General features: G+C 42.5%; 1 protein-coding gene across 1 annotated transcript in view; it reads right to left on the bottom strand.

Moving 5' to 3' along the window:
* Nucleotides 1-2653: 2653 nt before the first annotated feature.
* LOC144805419 (uncharacterized) overlaps nt 2654-14684 on the bottom strand; it is a 78743-nt gene continuing 66712 nt past the window's right edge. The window contains exon 3 of the mRNA XM_078671979.1: nt 2654-13424. Coding sequence (XP_078528105.1) covers nt 11653-12819 — 1167 coding nt within the window. The 5' untranslated portion in view covers nt 12820-13424 and the 3' untranslated portion in view covers nt 2654-11652. The remainder of the gene's footprint in view (nt 13425-14684) is intronic.

The following is a 14684-nucleotide window of genomic DNA, read 5'->3' as shown; positions in this document are numbered from 1 at the left end:
GATGGGTTCCCCAGCGGTATACAGCGCCAGGACGCCCTGAGTGATGGGGTAACAGTGCGCTTTACAAGTATACATACATACATACATTTCCTCTACAACAGGCACCTCCTCAAGACAACAGAAAGCTGAACACGCCCCGCTACAAGTGCCCAGGCCAGAACACCTGACACTGCTAACAAGCAACACCTGGCGCTTTCTCCTGGTATTTAAGCGCTCTCCACACTCAAGCTCATTTCTCACGGAGCCTCTGCCTGGACAACAGGTTCATTGCGGGCCCAGCGACATCGCGCAGTAAGTACCTCAGCTCGACTTTGTTAACGGTACAGCCACCATTCATGCTGCCTCCGGCCGTGTTTGTGTGCGCGTCCTTTTACCGTTACCTTGTTGGGTCCAGACTACCCCCTCCCCCAACAGCCTTTTTCCTTTTCTTCCCCCAATTTAGAGTGCACATGGTACTGGTCCCCGGCTGAGCTCCATGCTGAGTTGTTCGCTAAAACCTGGTGTAAGCAACTCCCCTTTTAATGTTTTATTCCTTCACCACTGTTTACTTCGGTTACGGTACTTAGGATTAATTTCACATACATTAACGCATATTTTGAAATCGGCCACACTTTCACTACCCGCCACTGACGCCAACACAACAACCTTGTCCGTGGTCACCTCTAGGCACCCAGCGCCTAGAGGTTATATATATATATATAAATACATGTACAGCGCGGCCTCACTGAATGCTTTTAGCCCGCTACAAGGAGCCTTTACTTAAATGTTATGTCTGTTTTCTTTACCCCCACAGGTAAAACTCGAGAGGAAACACCTCTTGCACATATAAGCACCGTAGCATGTGCTTTACACACAGGGCACTGACAAACTCATACAAACCCCTGTAACACCCTACACATATAAGGTCCTGAATAAAGCCAGTAGAAGAAAATTCCTGGCTGAAACTAGTTGACCGCACAGAACGTCGGAGGCCAGAAGCCCACCGTGCACGTCCAAAAGCCTTTGTTTTTATTGACTGCCTGGGGCCCACCATTAAAACAGTCTTTGGGACCCCTATGACAGTATTTTAAACCTCACTCAGAGCACACTCACAGCACCCTCACGAACCAAAAAAAAACCCTCCGGTACCTCGGGTGGGGCCCGATGATGAAACATGCCAACACTTTAAATCGGAGTTAGTTCTAATTGATTGCTACAGTCAGATTTTCAATTATTAAAACAGAAACCTCATGTATTCAAGATAAAATAACAATTATTATTTTTTTATTCTTCTTTACATGCTAAAATACATACAGTCATTTCACAAAAATGTAACTAATATTCTAGCAAGCAGTGAGGTGATGATTTTGAGATCCTCCCTAACCTAGGGGGAGAACCAAGAAGATGCCTTCAAAACAAAGAGCACATCCTGCTGAACGATTCAAATCGGTGGTGGTCCCATCCTCTTTGGACTACGACAAGCACAGTTATGGGCACAAATACAGTCCCAATTAAAAGCCCCTGCAAAGCATTATGGGACGAGATTAGCAGTGGGAAGTGAATATTATAGTATCCAAATATTTCTACAAAGAGTTGCAGTTCACCTCGTCATCCCCAGATGTCCCTGATGAGGCAAATGCAATAGCATTTAAAATATTACACATCAAGCTGCAGTTCACCTCGTCGTCCCCAGATGTCCTTGATGAGGCAAATGCAATAGCATTTAAAATATTATACATCAAGCTGCAGTTCACCTCGTCGTCCCCAGATGTCCCTGATGTGGCAAATGCAATAGCATTTAAAATATTATACATAAAGCTGCAGTTCACCCCGTCATCCCCAGATGTCCCTGATGAGGCAAATGCAATAGCATTTAAAATATTATACATCAAGCTGCAGTTCACCTCGTCGTCCCTAGATATCCCTGATGAGGCAAATGCAATAGCATTTAAAATATTATACATCAAGCTGCAGTTCACCTCGTCGTCCCTAGATGTCCCTGATGAGTAAAATTCAAAAACATTGAAACCCTTTCATGAATGCTAATAATGATGCTAATCTTATCCCATAATGCTTTGCAGGAGCTTTTAGTTGTATTTTTGCCCATGACTGTGCTTGGGGTGGTTCTAAGAGAATGGGACCACCACTGAATTGTTCAGAATTATATGCTCTTTGTGCTCAAGGCATCTGCTTGGTCCTACCCCTAGGTTAGAGTCCCCCAAAATCATCACCTCTCTCATTGTCTGATGTTTGTTAGTTCATTTTTGTGAATTGGTTATATGCTTTTAAGCATGTAAAGTTGGTTTATCAAAGCAGTTGTGGATGCAGTTTAATAACTGGTTCTGCTTCACGGAATGGAATTACTGCTCATGCTTACAGAAGACTTAACAGATGAATTGATGGAACATTTACCTGCAACCTGTGAAGTCATATATACTAATGGATGTATTAAACAGACTCTACAAGAAAAGCCAATTGTAAAAAAAAAAATAGAATAAAGAAATACTTTTAACATTTAAGAAAAGTAACATGTTTATTTACTTTAATACAAAACTGCCTTAGGAAAAAAAGTTACCATTCATTTACCTGTATAATAAAACTTACATATATATATATATATATATATATATATATATATATATATATATATATATATATATGGAGAATAAATACATTGTTTTACAAATATTATACAGCATAAGATTTTAACTAGAACTATTTGAACATTGATTTATAAAGAATTTCATATTATACAATGTTTAGGCATTATGTCTTTGTACTGTATATATTTTTACAAAATGTAAATAATAGTAGAAAAAAAAGGAAAAAAATGTTTTTTACTTACATACAAAACTACCTTAGAAAACAAACATTTTTTTTATAATAACACTCATTTAGCTGTATATACAGAATTACCAGTACATCATGCACTTTCTTTTTTTGTGTTATCATTTTTTATTAGCAGGAAATACAAACATCATTAAATATTAAATAGTGAATATAAAATAGTAAAGTATTAAACCATTAATTTGACAACAAATCAGTAAAAAGCGGAAAATGATAGAATGTCAAGCTAGTAAAACATAAGTTACGTATTTAATTAAAAGAATTCATTCGGAATAAAATAAGGGAATGCAATATAAGAATACAGAATCACACCAGTAGTAAGTATAAATATAATAGTAAAAGGTTGACTAATTGAAGACAATACACTATAGTCATAAGTCAGTGAACTAACAGTACCCAAAGGTCAATACAATATAATGAACAAAATAATCTAAGAAGTAAGGTTAGCAAGCAGATTTAAAAAAAAATGTATACTTGTTACTGGAAAACCTTTCCTCCATAACTTATTTTATTCTGTCTACAAAAGTTAAACAAAACTTACAATAAATCATGCACTTTCAATGTTTAAGAGCTACACTGCAAAAACAAAAGTCAAAATTTTAAGAGGAGACAAATACACAGTTGTACAAATGTTATACGGATAATGTTTTGAAATATATTGGATAAATGTAGCTTTATAATAAGTATCAAATTTTACAATAGTTTGTATTAAAAAAAATATTGTTTTGAAAAAATCACAAAAAATCCTGCATATATTCTTTTAAGCCATTGCAAATGTCTTAACAGTACAACAAAATAACATTACTTATGAAAGTTAATAAAAGAAATTACAAAATTTAAAGCGTCATTATTTTTGTTTTTTGATAATACAAGAAGGCAACCATTATATAATAATTAAAATGATGAATATTGTATACAGCACATACCAATAACATTGAAAGAATATTCTTTAGTAAAAATGACACCACTTAACACAAAAATATAGAGAGACTGATTGACATTGCCAATGCTTGTTTAAAACAATGTTTTTCCAGAATTAAAAGTTATACAAACAACATGACGCAAACAAGTTGTTACAGGAACAATCAAGTTGATCAGTTTCCATGTTACCACTCCTGTGAAAGGGGCATCATTGTGGAACTATGAGGTACTCTATCATCAATGTTAACAAAGTTGTGTTCATAATAACGCACTACATACCCATGAGGGTCTCAAGGCGCTGAATAATGTGTAACCATAGAGACACTGTTGACAGTTGAGAGGTACCAGAGCGTCTATTCTGCTCACTTTGGAGCCATAACTGACCTTGGAACCCCTGCCATCCGTGTGACCTTAAGTCACTCCCTTTTTAGGTCTTGCCTAGGCAGCACACACGCGCTGCTCTAGGAAAAATTACCTCTTGGAATCGCTCTGGACTTCCGGACTATGGCTTGCTGTTATGTGCATCGGCTCGCAAGTGCTCGTGCACCACTCGCGGGACTTCGGCCTATGATTTGCTGTAATGAGCAGCGTCTCGCAAGCACTTGCGGGACGCTGCAGTTGTATTCGCGGCCGGGCTTGTTTTAAATCAAATAAGTGATTTGTTCCCACTTTGCTGTGCCCTTCTTGTCTACATGTGTAAGTGCATGCATTCCTCAAGCTAGGGAGGGCAGGCGTGTCCCTTCTCACTCTTGCTTACTTACACCAGCTGTCACAATGGAGCTCACCAAGTCAGTATTTAGGGCTGGCTAATCTTCACACTTCGGCAACACTGACCGATATATACCAGTCGGTACCTGTTGAACCACTGTGTCCACAGATGCTGGAAGGCTGCTGTGCTTTGCCGTCCATTTACTCTCTCAAAGAGGACCTGTCCTGACCAGGGAGTTACTTTTGTCCAGTGTGAGTGGTGTGTGTGCTGGAGCTCTTGTTATGGGTGTTGGGATATGCGTGTCCTATCCGTGGGAGACTGCAGCGAAGAATACAGTTCTGTCCTGGGAGCTGAGCGCTCTGTGAGCAGAAAACGAAGTCCCCCGATAACACGAAACCCCTTTTATCCAGACTCTGTTCTGTTTAAGCACAGTTTCTTTTATTTTCTGACGTGTAAATGGCACATTTGGGATGCCCTGACTTTGTACCCGTGTTCTTCAGTGTAGCACAACTTGGCAGGCGTAAAGTTCAAAAGAAAGAGCCAACTTTTGCCATTGCAAATCGTACATGTAGAGGGTGGCTTGGCAGGTGGTAAATATTGTCTAGGTGCTCCAGTGTGTTTATTTTTTTTGCATCTGGGAGAAGTACGGGCTGGGAGATAAGCTCTTTGCTCCGAAGCCCACATTTTGGTCATGTGGAGATGAGTGGATTGGAGTCTAGATGCCCTTCGGCAGTCTTCAGTGTGGCCGCTCCACTCACTGCCTTTCTGTGTAGCCCACACATGGGTGCATGGTAATGAACCCTATCTCCATAGACAGACCATGCAGTAAGTGCCACAATTTTTGTGTCTCTTTTAATTTCTGAAACTGGGTTCTTTAGATATATATCGGTGACCCAGTTAGCTTATGTCGTAGGTAACTGCCTAGTACTCTCATACGGCTGCACCACTCCCGTGTAAACCTTCAAACATAGAATTCTGTTTTTGATTGCATTTTTTTTCTGTCTCTTGTTCCAACTAGCTTCTGTGAAGTGCCATTTCAGCTGCCTGCAGTTTAAGGGCTGGGTTAAGTGTGGTCTCCTTAACAAATGATAAAATGCCTGTGAGCACTGACAGCATTGGCATTTGTAAATCATCACTAGTAAAACAACCACGAGTGAGGTGCATGCTAGGTGGAGGCCACCGATAATGAAAGGCTTCTGCTGTGTCTTAAGAGGTTGGTGAGATGCTGCAGTCCACAGGTGACCGGCCACTACGACGTGTACAGTGGGACTTGTAGGCCGTGTGTGCTGTGCGGTGCATCCTGCTTTTTCCTTCCACACCGGCTGTTTTTGAGTGGAGTGGTAGTTGTAGGCTGTGTGTGCTGTGCATTGCATCCTGCTTTTTCCATCCACACCGGCTGTTTTTGAGTGGAGTGGGAGCCGAAGGCCTTGTAGCTACCTGCTGGTGTCCCTTCTATGCACCTGGCCCACCCCCTCCCATGCATACTGTTTGCACTACACGCCTGTGCCACTGAAATCTTTGCACTGCCCCTACCTGCCCTCCACTGCCAGGGCATCGAGCTCTGGTGTCCATTGACTAGGCAGCTAGTGGTCCAAGCGTCAGTGCTGTCCCGGCTGGATTATGCTAGCTCGCTTTTGGTGGGGATTAATCAGTCAGAACTCACCCGGCTGCAGCAAGTTCAAAACGCTGCAGCCAGAGTGGTGATTGGTGTGCCAAGGTACTGTTCATCTCTAATGCGTTGCGCTCTCTCCACTGGCTTCCGGTGAACCAGAGGATCAAATTCAAGGTGTTATGCCTTGCCTTCAAAATCCTCAAGAGCTCATCTCCCCAAATATTGAAGAATTTGTTGAGGCCATATGTACCCTCACGGACCCTTAGATCCCTGGGCCAAAATCTGGCAGCGGTTCCGCGCTTCAGACTGAGCAGAGTCGGCGGTCGCTGTTTCCGGGTGTTAGCGGCGAAGCACTGGAATGCTCTCCCCCCTCACATCCGGGCCCTTGGAGATCTCTTGCTGTTTAGACGGGCTATCAAGACTATTTTATTTGTCTAGTTTTTTCTCTACCTGATTCTTTTGTTGATCCATTTGTCTCTAGCTTTTTAACAGTGTTGTGTTTTGGGTGCCTTGTATTGCGCCGGGATACCCCTTTGCTGGGGCAGCTGAGCGCGGTATAAGTTAAGATAACATTGCAGGGCAGAAAGGCAAATTCCTATTCTTGCCACTACATCTTCACTGGATGGGGCTTGGAATAAACCAGATTCTTCTCTGCACCCCTCTTCTCAGTCAGTCATCTTTTAAACTTTACTCCTCCCAGAGCAGGCTCTGCTATCCACCCCTGCTAGGGGAGCTGCTCCGGGGTGGACCTTACAAAGCATGTAAACAAATTGCTGTATTTAGTGCATGCCTTCAGGTCCCTCACACCTGTCCTGAGTAGACTCTGCCATGGATGCTGTATCCTGTCCTTGCCGTCGGGTGGACAGAGTAGAGAATTTACCATCTGTAGCCTGTCCCTGTAGAGGGTGCTTCACCGTCACGCCTGTGTGGCCCCAGTACAGCTTTACTGGCTGCCTGTAGTTAGTGTATGACATGGGTTAGTGGAGTTGTTTTTTTTCTTTACTCCTGGGTGGAGTAAACCAGAGCAATGAAATTCTGACATTTCCATTTCACTTATAATTGGTGACCATAACTAACTCACTCAATAAATAACTCACTAACTCTCTCACTCTCATTAACTAAATCTCACTAACTCAATAACTCTCTCTCACTAACTAACTCACTCGCTAACTCTCTCACTCTCACTAACTAACTCTCTCACTAATTTTATCACTCTTACTAACTCACTCGCTAACTCTCTCACTCTCACTAACTAACTCTCTCACTAATTTTATCACTCTTACTAACTGTCTCAATCTCTCACTAACTATCTCTCACTAATTAACTCACTAAATCTATCAATCTCACTAACTAACTAAGTAACCTTCACTCTCCTGTTATTTATACCCACCCCTTTAACAATAAACACCATAAAAAGCAACGATTAGAACAGGCAGATACAAGTTGCCAGCATTCAAACATATAAAAAACCTCAAATCATTACTTATAATTAATAGTTTTTTATCATCGTCATTTTGTTGTACATTATACATCATAACTAAACTAACAAAAATGCTTCTCACACTTCTTTATTATAACATTTCAGCATACTGCAGACTTCTGCACAACACAGCTTAAAAACAAACACAAACTCAATATCTCTGCCTTAACACTTATTAGTTCCCAAAGGCAAGACCTATTGGCTATGCCAATGCTTGTTTTGTTTATTTCAGCAGGATTACTTGTGGCGGGACTTCTAGTGTCACTTTTTGTCACTATTAAATTTGCTTCACACATTCCCTTTATTGCTGGATTTTGAGACTCTTCTCAGCCTGGACCAAGAGCACAAGAAACCATGGGGCTGCTGCAGGAGCCTTGCTGTCACTGGAGGGGGCGTGGCCAGCCACACTCATTTGCATACCCAGAAGCCTCTGCGGCAAACGTCCGATTCATCAGTACAGGTGACATGGGCGTTTATTTAATAGCAGAAGGAGTATTTGTAGCTGTGCACACAGAGTCATTCATAAGAGTGACTGACACCTTACCGCTGTAAAGTCTCCCTACGAGTAGGAAGTTATCGTGATTGTGTGGAAGGCACAACTTTCAAATGAGTATCTTAATCTTTTGTTTATTACTCCGTGGGTCACGCGCACTCCGAGGGGCCGTGAGAAGCGGGATTTTTCTTAATTTTTGGAGGGTTTCTTTAGAAGAAGCTCCGTGATTGGTTGAAATGTAAGGTCTCCCGGGGCGGTTGTGCCTCGTCGGCCGCTGAGGAGAGGAGCGCCTGCTGTTTCAGCCACACAAGGTGACGTAAGACGTCACTCAGCGCGAGGCGCCGTGCGTAAGGACTGACGCGCACCTGCTCAAAGGAGCGGGCGGTGCAACGCTCCTTCCTGCCGCTAGAGGTCGGGAGGCTTCATAGGAACCTTCAACACGTCACCACCACTCTGCATACCCACAATCCTGTGCGTACCATAAAGCTGCTTTATTTTCATATAAATGCAGGGCTCTTTGTGGCCTTGAATATGATAAGAACAGACATTTAAGAACGAAGGGGGCAGAGTATCAGTCCTCAAGTTGAAATGCACAAAACTAGGCATACTACGTTTCTAAGGGAAATTTCGGGTTATTAGTGTATTGTACCATAGGTCATTAAAAACGAAGCATTGGTAAAGTCTATAGAGGGACCCTGAATAATAACTGTGACAGATGGGGCGGAGTCTGAAATGACGCTCTGACAAGGAAGGGAACAAATGAAGTGCATCAAGGTGGTCTTACTTTTGTTTACATACTGGTTATCAGTGTAATTACAATAATTATCTGCTGGCACCATTTTTAACATTTCAAAATGTGTTTTTAAGAGAATGGAAACCGACTTGAGACGAAAATTATACAATTAGGATGAAGAGCACAAGTCCCCATGGGGCTGCTGCAGGAGCCTTGCTGTCACTGGAGGGGGTGTGGCCAGCCACAGTCATTTGCATACCCAGAAGCCTCTGCGGGAAACACCCGATTCATCAGTACAGGTGACACAGGCGTTTGTTTAACAGTAGAAGGAGCGCCTGTAGCTGTGCACACACAGGCATTCATGAGAGTGACCGGCACATCACTGCTGTAAAGTCACTTTACTAGTAGTAAGTTATAATATTTTTGTCATTGGCGAGCAGGACAAGTATCTTTCCAAGATGATTTTCCAATTGTCCGCTGTTCATGTGCACTCCGAGGGGCCGTGAGGAGCGGAAGTTGTTGTAATTTTTGTAGGGTTTCACCACAAGAAGCTCCGAGATTGGTTGAAATATGAATATCCGGGGGCGGTTGGGACCTCCTCGGCCGCTGAGGAGAGGGGTGCCCTGCCACTGGGGTCAAGTGACGCAGAACGAGGCGCCGTTGTACTAAGTTAGAACACCGGGCCCGCCGGGTGAGGAGCGCCGCAGCCTCGGGTGAGGAGGGGGCGTTCCATGTGAGGGCCTCGAGCTACTTCCACATTCCCTGCAATGGTATGGTTTTTCTCCAGTGTGTGTTTGCTGATGTCCATGTAGGATTGATAAGTGACAAAATCTCTTCCCACATTCATTTCACTGAAATGGTTTTTCTCCAGTGTGTGTTCGCTGAGGTCCATCTAGGACTGATAAGCGGCAAAATCTCTACCCACATTCATTGCACTTTGTTGATGATACATTAATCCTGAAGAGGAACTAAAACAACTTCCACATTTACTGCAATGGTATGGCTTTACTCCAGTGTGCGTTTGCTGATGACTCATGAGTTTAGATGATTCCATAAAACTACTTCCACATTCACTGCAATGATATGGTTTTTCTCCAGTGTGTTTTCGTTGATGAACCTTTAATGTTGATGAGTCACTAAAACTACTTCCACAGTCACTGCACTTGAATGGTTTTGTTGTAGAGATTCTGCACATACAGAACTATGCACAAGAAAATAGACCATTAGTGCATGATTGGTTGTACCGCACTTACAGCTAAGAACCCACAATCCCTAGACCGACTAGCTATAGACTCTAATTAGCTCCCCAGACCTTCCGAAGATACCTAATGCTTAGACAAAGCCAGAACACGGAACTCCCGACCTCTCAGTCGCGGTAGCAATGCATTGCACACCCTTTTGCTCACTCACCCTTGCTTGTCCACACCAAATAATGCAGAGTCTACGTAAAGTTTAAAATGTTTTTTTTTCAACTAACAAACTGTGCGTTGTTCAATAATGCAGTAAACGAGCTAGCACCAGCAGAATAATACATAAGATAAAAACAATGATCAAAGTTACAATACAATGAAATAAGAAGGGGAAGATCATTCTGAATGACCAGTGGATATTACGGCTATAGCGCCTAGACACCCTCCCCTGGTAGGATTATGTAAATTATATAAAAGAAGATCTCTGGGCCAATTCTAGGGAACCCCTCACCTTCAAACGTAGGAATAAGGTTACATCATAGGCTCAGCAAGGCTCTAGTCTTCCATCTGTCTTGAGAAAGCTGCTGTGTGTTAGTAAAATGCAAGCATTTCTCAATAGTGCCAAGAAGTGCCAAATGTTATGTCTAGATAGTACGGACTGACCAGAACTGGAAAGCACAGTGGCTTGTTTTTTGACCTTGTACGCTTTGAGCAAACTATAACAATATGAGCTCATGTGGGCACAAAGGCGTCTTGAACAAGAAGATACAGAGTGTAGTGTGCAAAAATAAAAAGACACGCAGCTTAAATGGTTTCACGACACAGCCACATCTCCGGACACCTAAGAGACCTGCACTGGCTCCCGGTCAACAAGAGAATCACCTTCCGTCGCCTCACCCACGCACACAAAGCCCTCCACGATCAAGGCCCGAGCTACCTCAACACCCGCATCAACTTCTACGATCCCAAACGACACCTCCGATCAGCCAGTCACGCCCTCGCCGCCGTCCCCCGCATCCGAAGAACGACAACAGGAGGAAGGTCCTTCTCCTACCTGGCCGCCAAGACCTGGAACTCCCTCCCGACCGACCTGCGCCTGACCCAAGACCACCTCGCCTTCAGGAAGAAGCTCAAGACCTGGCTGTTCGGGCAGTAGCAGCACCCCCCTCCCCATAGCGCCTTGAGACCCTCCGGGTAAGTAGAGCGCTCTATAAATGTCTATGATTGATTGATTGATTGCTAACTCAGGCTAACTTTAGCAAAGAATAGTGTGACCCTAGGGGCCATACTACAGTTTTTCCCCAGTGTGTGCTCGCTGATGCCGTTTTAGATTTGATAATTGAAAAAAGCTATTCCCACATTCATTGCACTTTAATGTTTTTTCCCCAGTGTGTGTTTTCTGATGCTGTTTTAGGCTTGATTAGCAGCAAAATCTCTTCCCACATTCATTGCATTGGAATGGTTTTCCCCCAGTGTGTGTTTCTGATGCACTTTTAGGTTTGATAAGTGACAAAATCTCTTCCCACATTCACTGCAATGCTATGGTTTTTCTCCAGTGTGTGTTTGCTGATGTCTATGTAGGACTGATATGCGACAAAATCTCTTCCCACATTCACTGCAATGGTATAGTTTTTCTCCAGTGTGTGTTCGCTGATGAATCCTTAATGTTGAAGAATCACTAAAACGACTTACACATTCACTGCAATGGTATGTTTTTCCCCTGTGTGTGTTTGTTGATGATTCCTTAATCCTGAAGAGGAACTAAAACTACTTCCACATTCACTACAATGGTATGGTTTTTCCCCAGTGTGTGTTCGCTGATGTCTACGTAGGTTTGAAGGGTGACTGAAGCTCTTCGAACATTCACTGCAATGGTATGGTTTTTCCCCTGTGTGTGTTTGTTGATGATTCCTTAATCCTGAAGAGGAACTAAAACTACTTCCACATTCACTACAATGGTATGGCTTTTCCCCTGTGTGTGTTCGCTGATGTCTATGTAAGTCTGATAAGCGACAAAATCTCTTCCCACATTCATTGCACTTGAATGGTTTTTCCCCAGTGTGTGTTTGTTGATGATGCATTAATCCTGAAGAGGAACTAAAACTACTTCCACATTCACTGCAATGGTATGGTTTTTCCCCAGTGTGTGTTCTCTGATGCCGTTTTAGGTGTGATAATCGACTAAAGCTCTTCAGACATTCACTGCAAGGATATGGTTTTTCTCCAGTGTGTGTTCTCTGATGCCGTTTCAGGTCTAATAATAGACTAAAGCTCTTCAGACATTCACTGCAATGATATGGTTTTTCTCCTGTGTGTGTTCTCTGATGCAATTTTAGGTATGATAAATATGTAAAGCTCTTCCCACATTCATTACACTTGAATGGTTTTTCCACAGTGTGTGTTCCTTGATGCGTTTTTAGGCCTGATAATAGACTAAAGCTCTTCAGACATTCACTGCAATGATATGGTTTTTCTCCTGTGTGTGTTCTGTGATGCCGTTTTAGGTGTGATAATTGACTAAAGCTCTTCAGACATTCACTGCAAGGATATGGTTTTTCTCCTGTGTGTGTTCTGTGATGCTGTTTTAGGTGTGATAATTGACTAAAGCTCTTCAGACATTCACTGCAAGGATATGGTTTTCCCTCTGTGTGTGTTCTCTGATGCCATTTTAGGAGTGATAAATGTATAAAGCTCTTCCCACATTCACTGCACTTGAATGGTTTTTCGCCAGTGTGTGTTCGCTGATGCCGTTTTAGGTGTGATAAACATATAAAGCTCTTCCCACATTCATTGCACTTGAATGGTTTTTCCCCAGTGTTGTTTCGCTGATGACTCATGAGTTTTGATGATTCCATAAAACTACTTCCACATTCACTGCAATGATATGGTTTTTACCCTGTGTGTGTTCACTGATGCTTGTTTAGGCCTGATAATTGACTAAAGCTCTTCAGACATTCATTGCATTTGTATGGCTTTTCCCCTGTGTGTGTTCTCTGATGCAGTTTTAGTCTTGGTAAATATACTATGTGTTTTATATAGCAGATCCCCCATTTCATTTAACTTTCAGTTAACTGTGCTTTTCGCTGGTTGCTGTGGAATGGCATGAAAGAGCCATTCAATACACCTTTAGCACTGAATGGTGGTCTGATATCACTTTAGGAAGCAGAGTACTGGTGTAACCACCTCATGATCAGAGCTGGTATTGGACATGTTGCCTTAATTTTCTAGAGGTCATCTCTTCATCTTGAGGCACGGAGGTGCACAGCTGAGACTCGTAGAACCACCAAATTGCCCTTGACGTACTTCAAAGATCTGTCAGTTTATGTTCAGGTTCGGCTGCCTCTGTCGGCACTTATGTTTTCCTGAATACTGGAACTCAATGTTTCGGACTTTGCTTTTGCAGATTTACAGTATTTTCTTCATTATTCTTAAACATTTTGTGCAAATAAAGGATAGTTTTCTGTTGGATGTAAAGAGATTTAAATTACTTAAATGGAAAATACCAGAATGTGCATATCCAATTTTTAATTGATTGTAAAAGCATCTCATTTATTACTATTGTTGAAACTTATGAAGACATATTTAAGACACATTTAACCATACAGAGATATTTGCATAAAAGTTCCTTTGAACATGCCACAATCTTATTTATTTCAGCAAAGGTGTTCATAGAGTAACTTAGCAAAAAAAGGGCGCTCGCATAGCACGCATATTCTAGTTACAGCCATAGGTAGATGCATACGGTCAAGGTTTTGTTAAAACAAGAACAGCTCCTGGCGTAAGAGAAGGATCAGGAAGACTCAAGACAGCACGGTGGACATCAGAATGTTGTGCCATGCATCAAATCCTATTGTTCATGGAGGTGACTGGTTTAATTCACTACTAACTCTTTTTCAGGAGGATTCCCCTCACTGTTGTCTCAAGGCTTGATTGCGGGGGCCTTTTGTGCGCTGATTGTGTTTGGGGCTCTTGTGGCGTAAAGGGGCTCTCTCTGAGCCTTATAGGCCCTGCATCATGTATCGACCCTCTCCCCTTATAAAGTCCCTGCCCAATCTAAAATGGCGGCGCCTCTAAGACTCTAGGAATCTAGATATTGACATAGGACTTAGCATGTCCTTCTTGTGGACATGAAAGAAGGACCATCATGTTCTGTAGCTTCAAAGTATTTCCACGGTGGCGGCCATCTTAGAATGATTTTGTTTTCTAATTCTGCTTAGATTTCCAGACTGGCTCGGTCTATCGAATTTCCAAGTGCATTCTAGGCCACTGTTTATCCTTTCCCCCCTATCCCTCTAATCTGGATTCTATCTTCCTAATTGCATAATCTAGTTTGACCTAATGTATTTCAACCTCCCCTTTTTATATTTGCAGCTGGGCCCTCTCTTCAGGATTTTCTGTTTTCCATCTAGTAATCTCATGCATATAACGCTGGGAAGCACAAAACAGAAAGAGTACCTTCTTCTCTCTGGACATCTTCTGTCATGATTCTGCTGTTTAATGGGCTGTCTTTGTAGAACAGTGACATGGAACTCTCCTCCAGCCACCCCATGGTTTGCTCCATCCCTTCCTTCCTTCCTTCCTTCCTTCCTTCCTTCCTTCCTTCCTTCTTCTGACCATACCCCCTTCTCCTCAACTTCCCTCAGCTTCCCCCCACGTGAGCATGTAGTACTCCGGTCCCTCCCCTCTTTCCACTCTGGAAATTTGGTGCCCTTAGCCATGG

This window comes from Lissotriton helveticus (genome assembly GCF_964261635.1).
Source record: "Lissotriton helveticus chromosome 1_1 unlocalized genomic scaffold, aLisHel1.1 SUPER_1_unloc_1, whole genome shotgun sequence".
Classification (NCBI taxonomy): Eukaryota; Metazoa; Chordata; class Amphibia; order Caudata; family Salamandridae; genus Lissotriton; species Lissotriton helveticus.
This window is presented reverse-complemented; position numbering and strand designations above follow the sequence as displayed.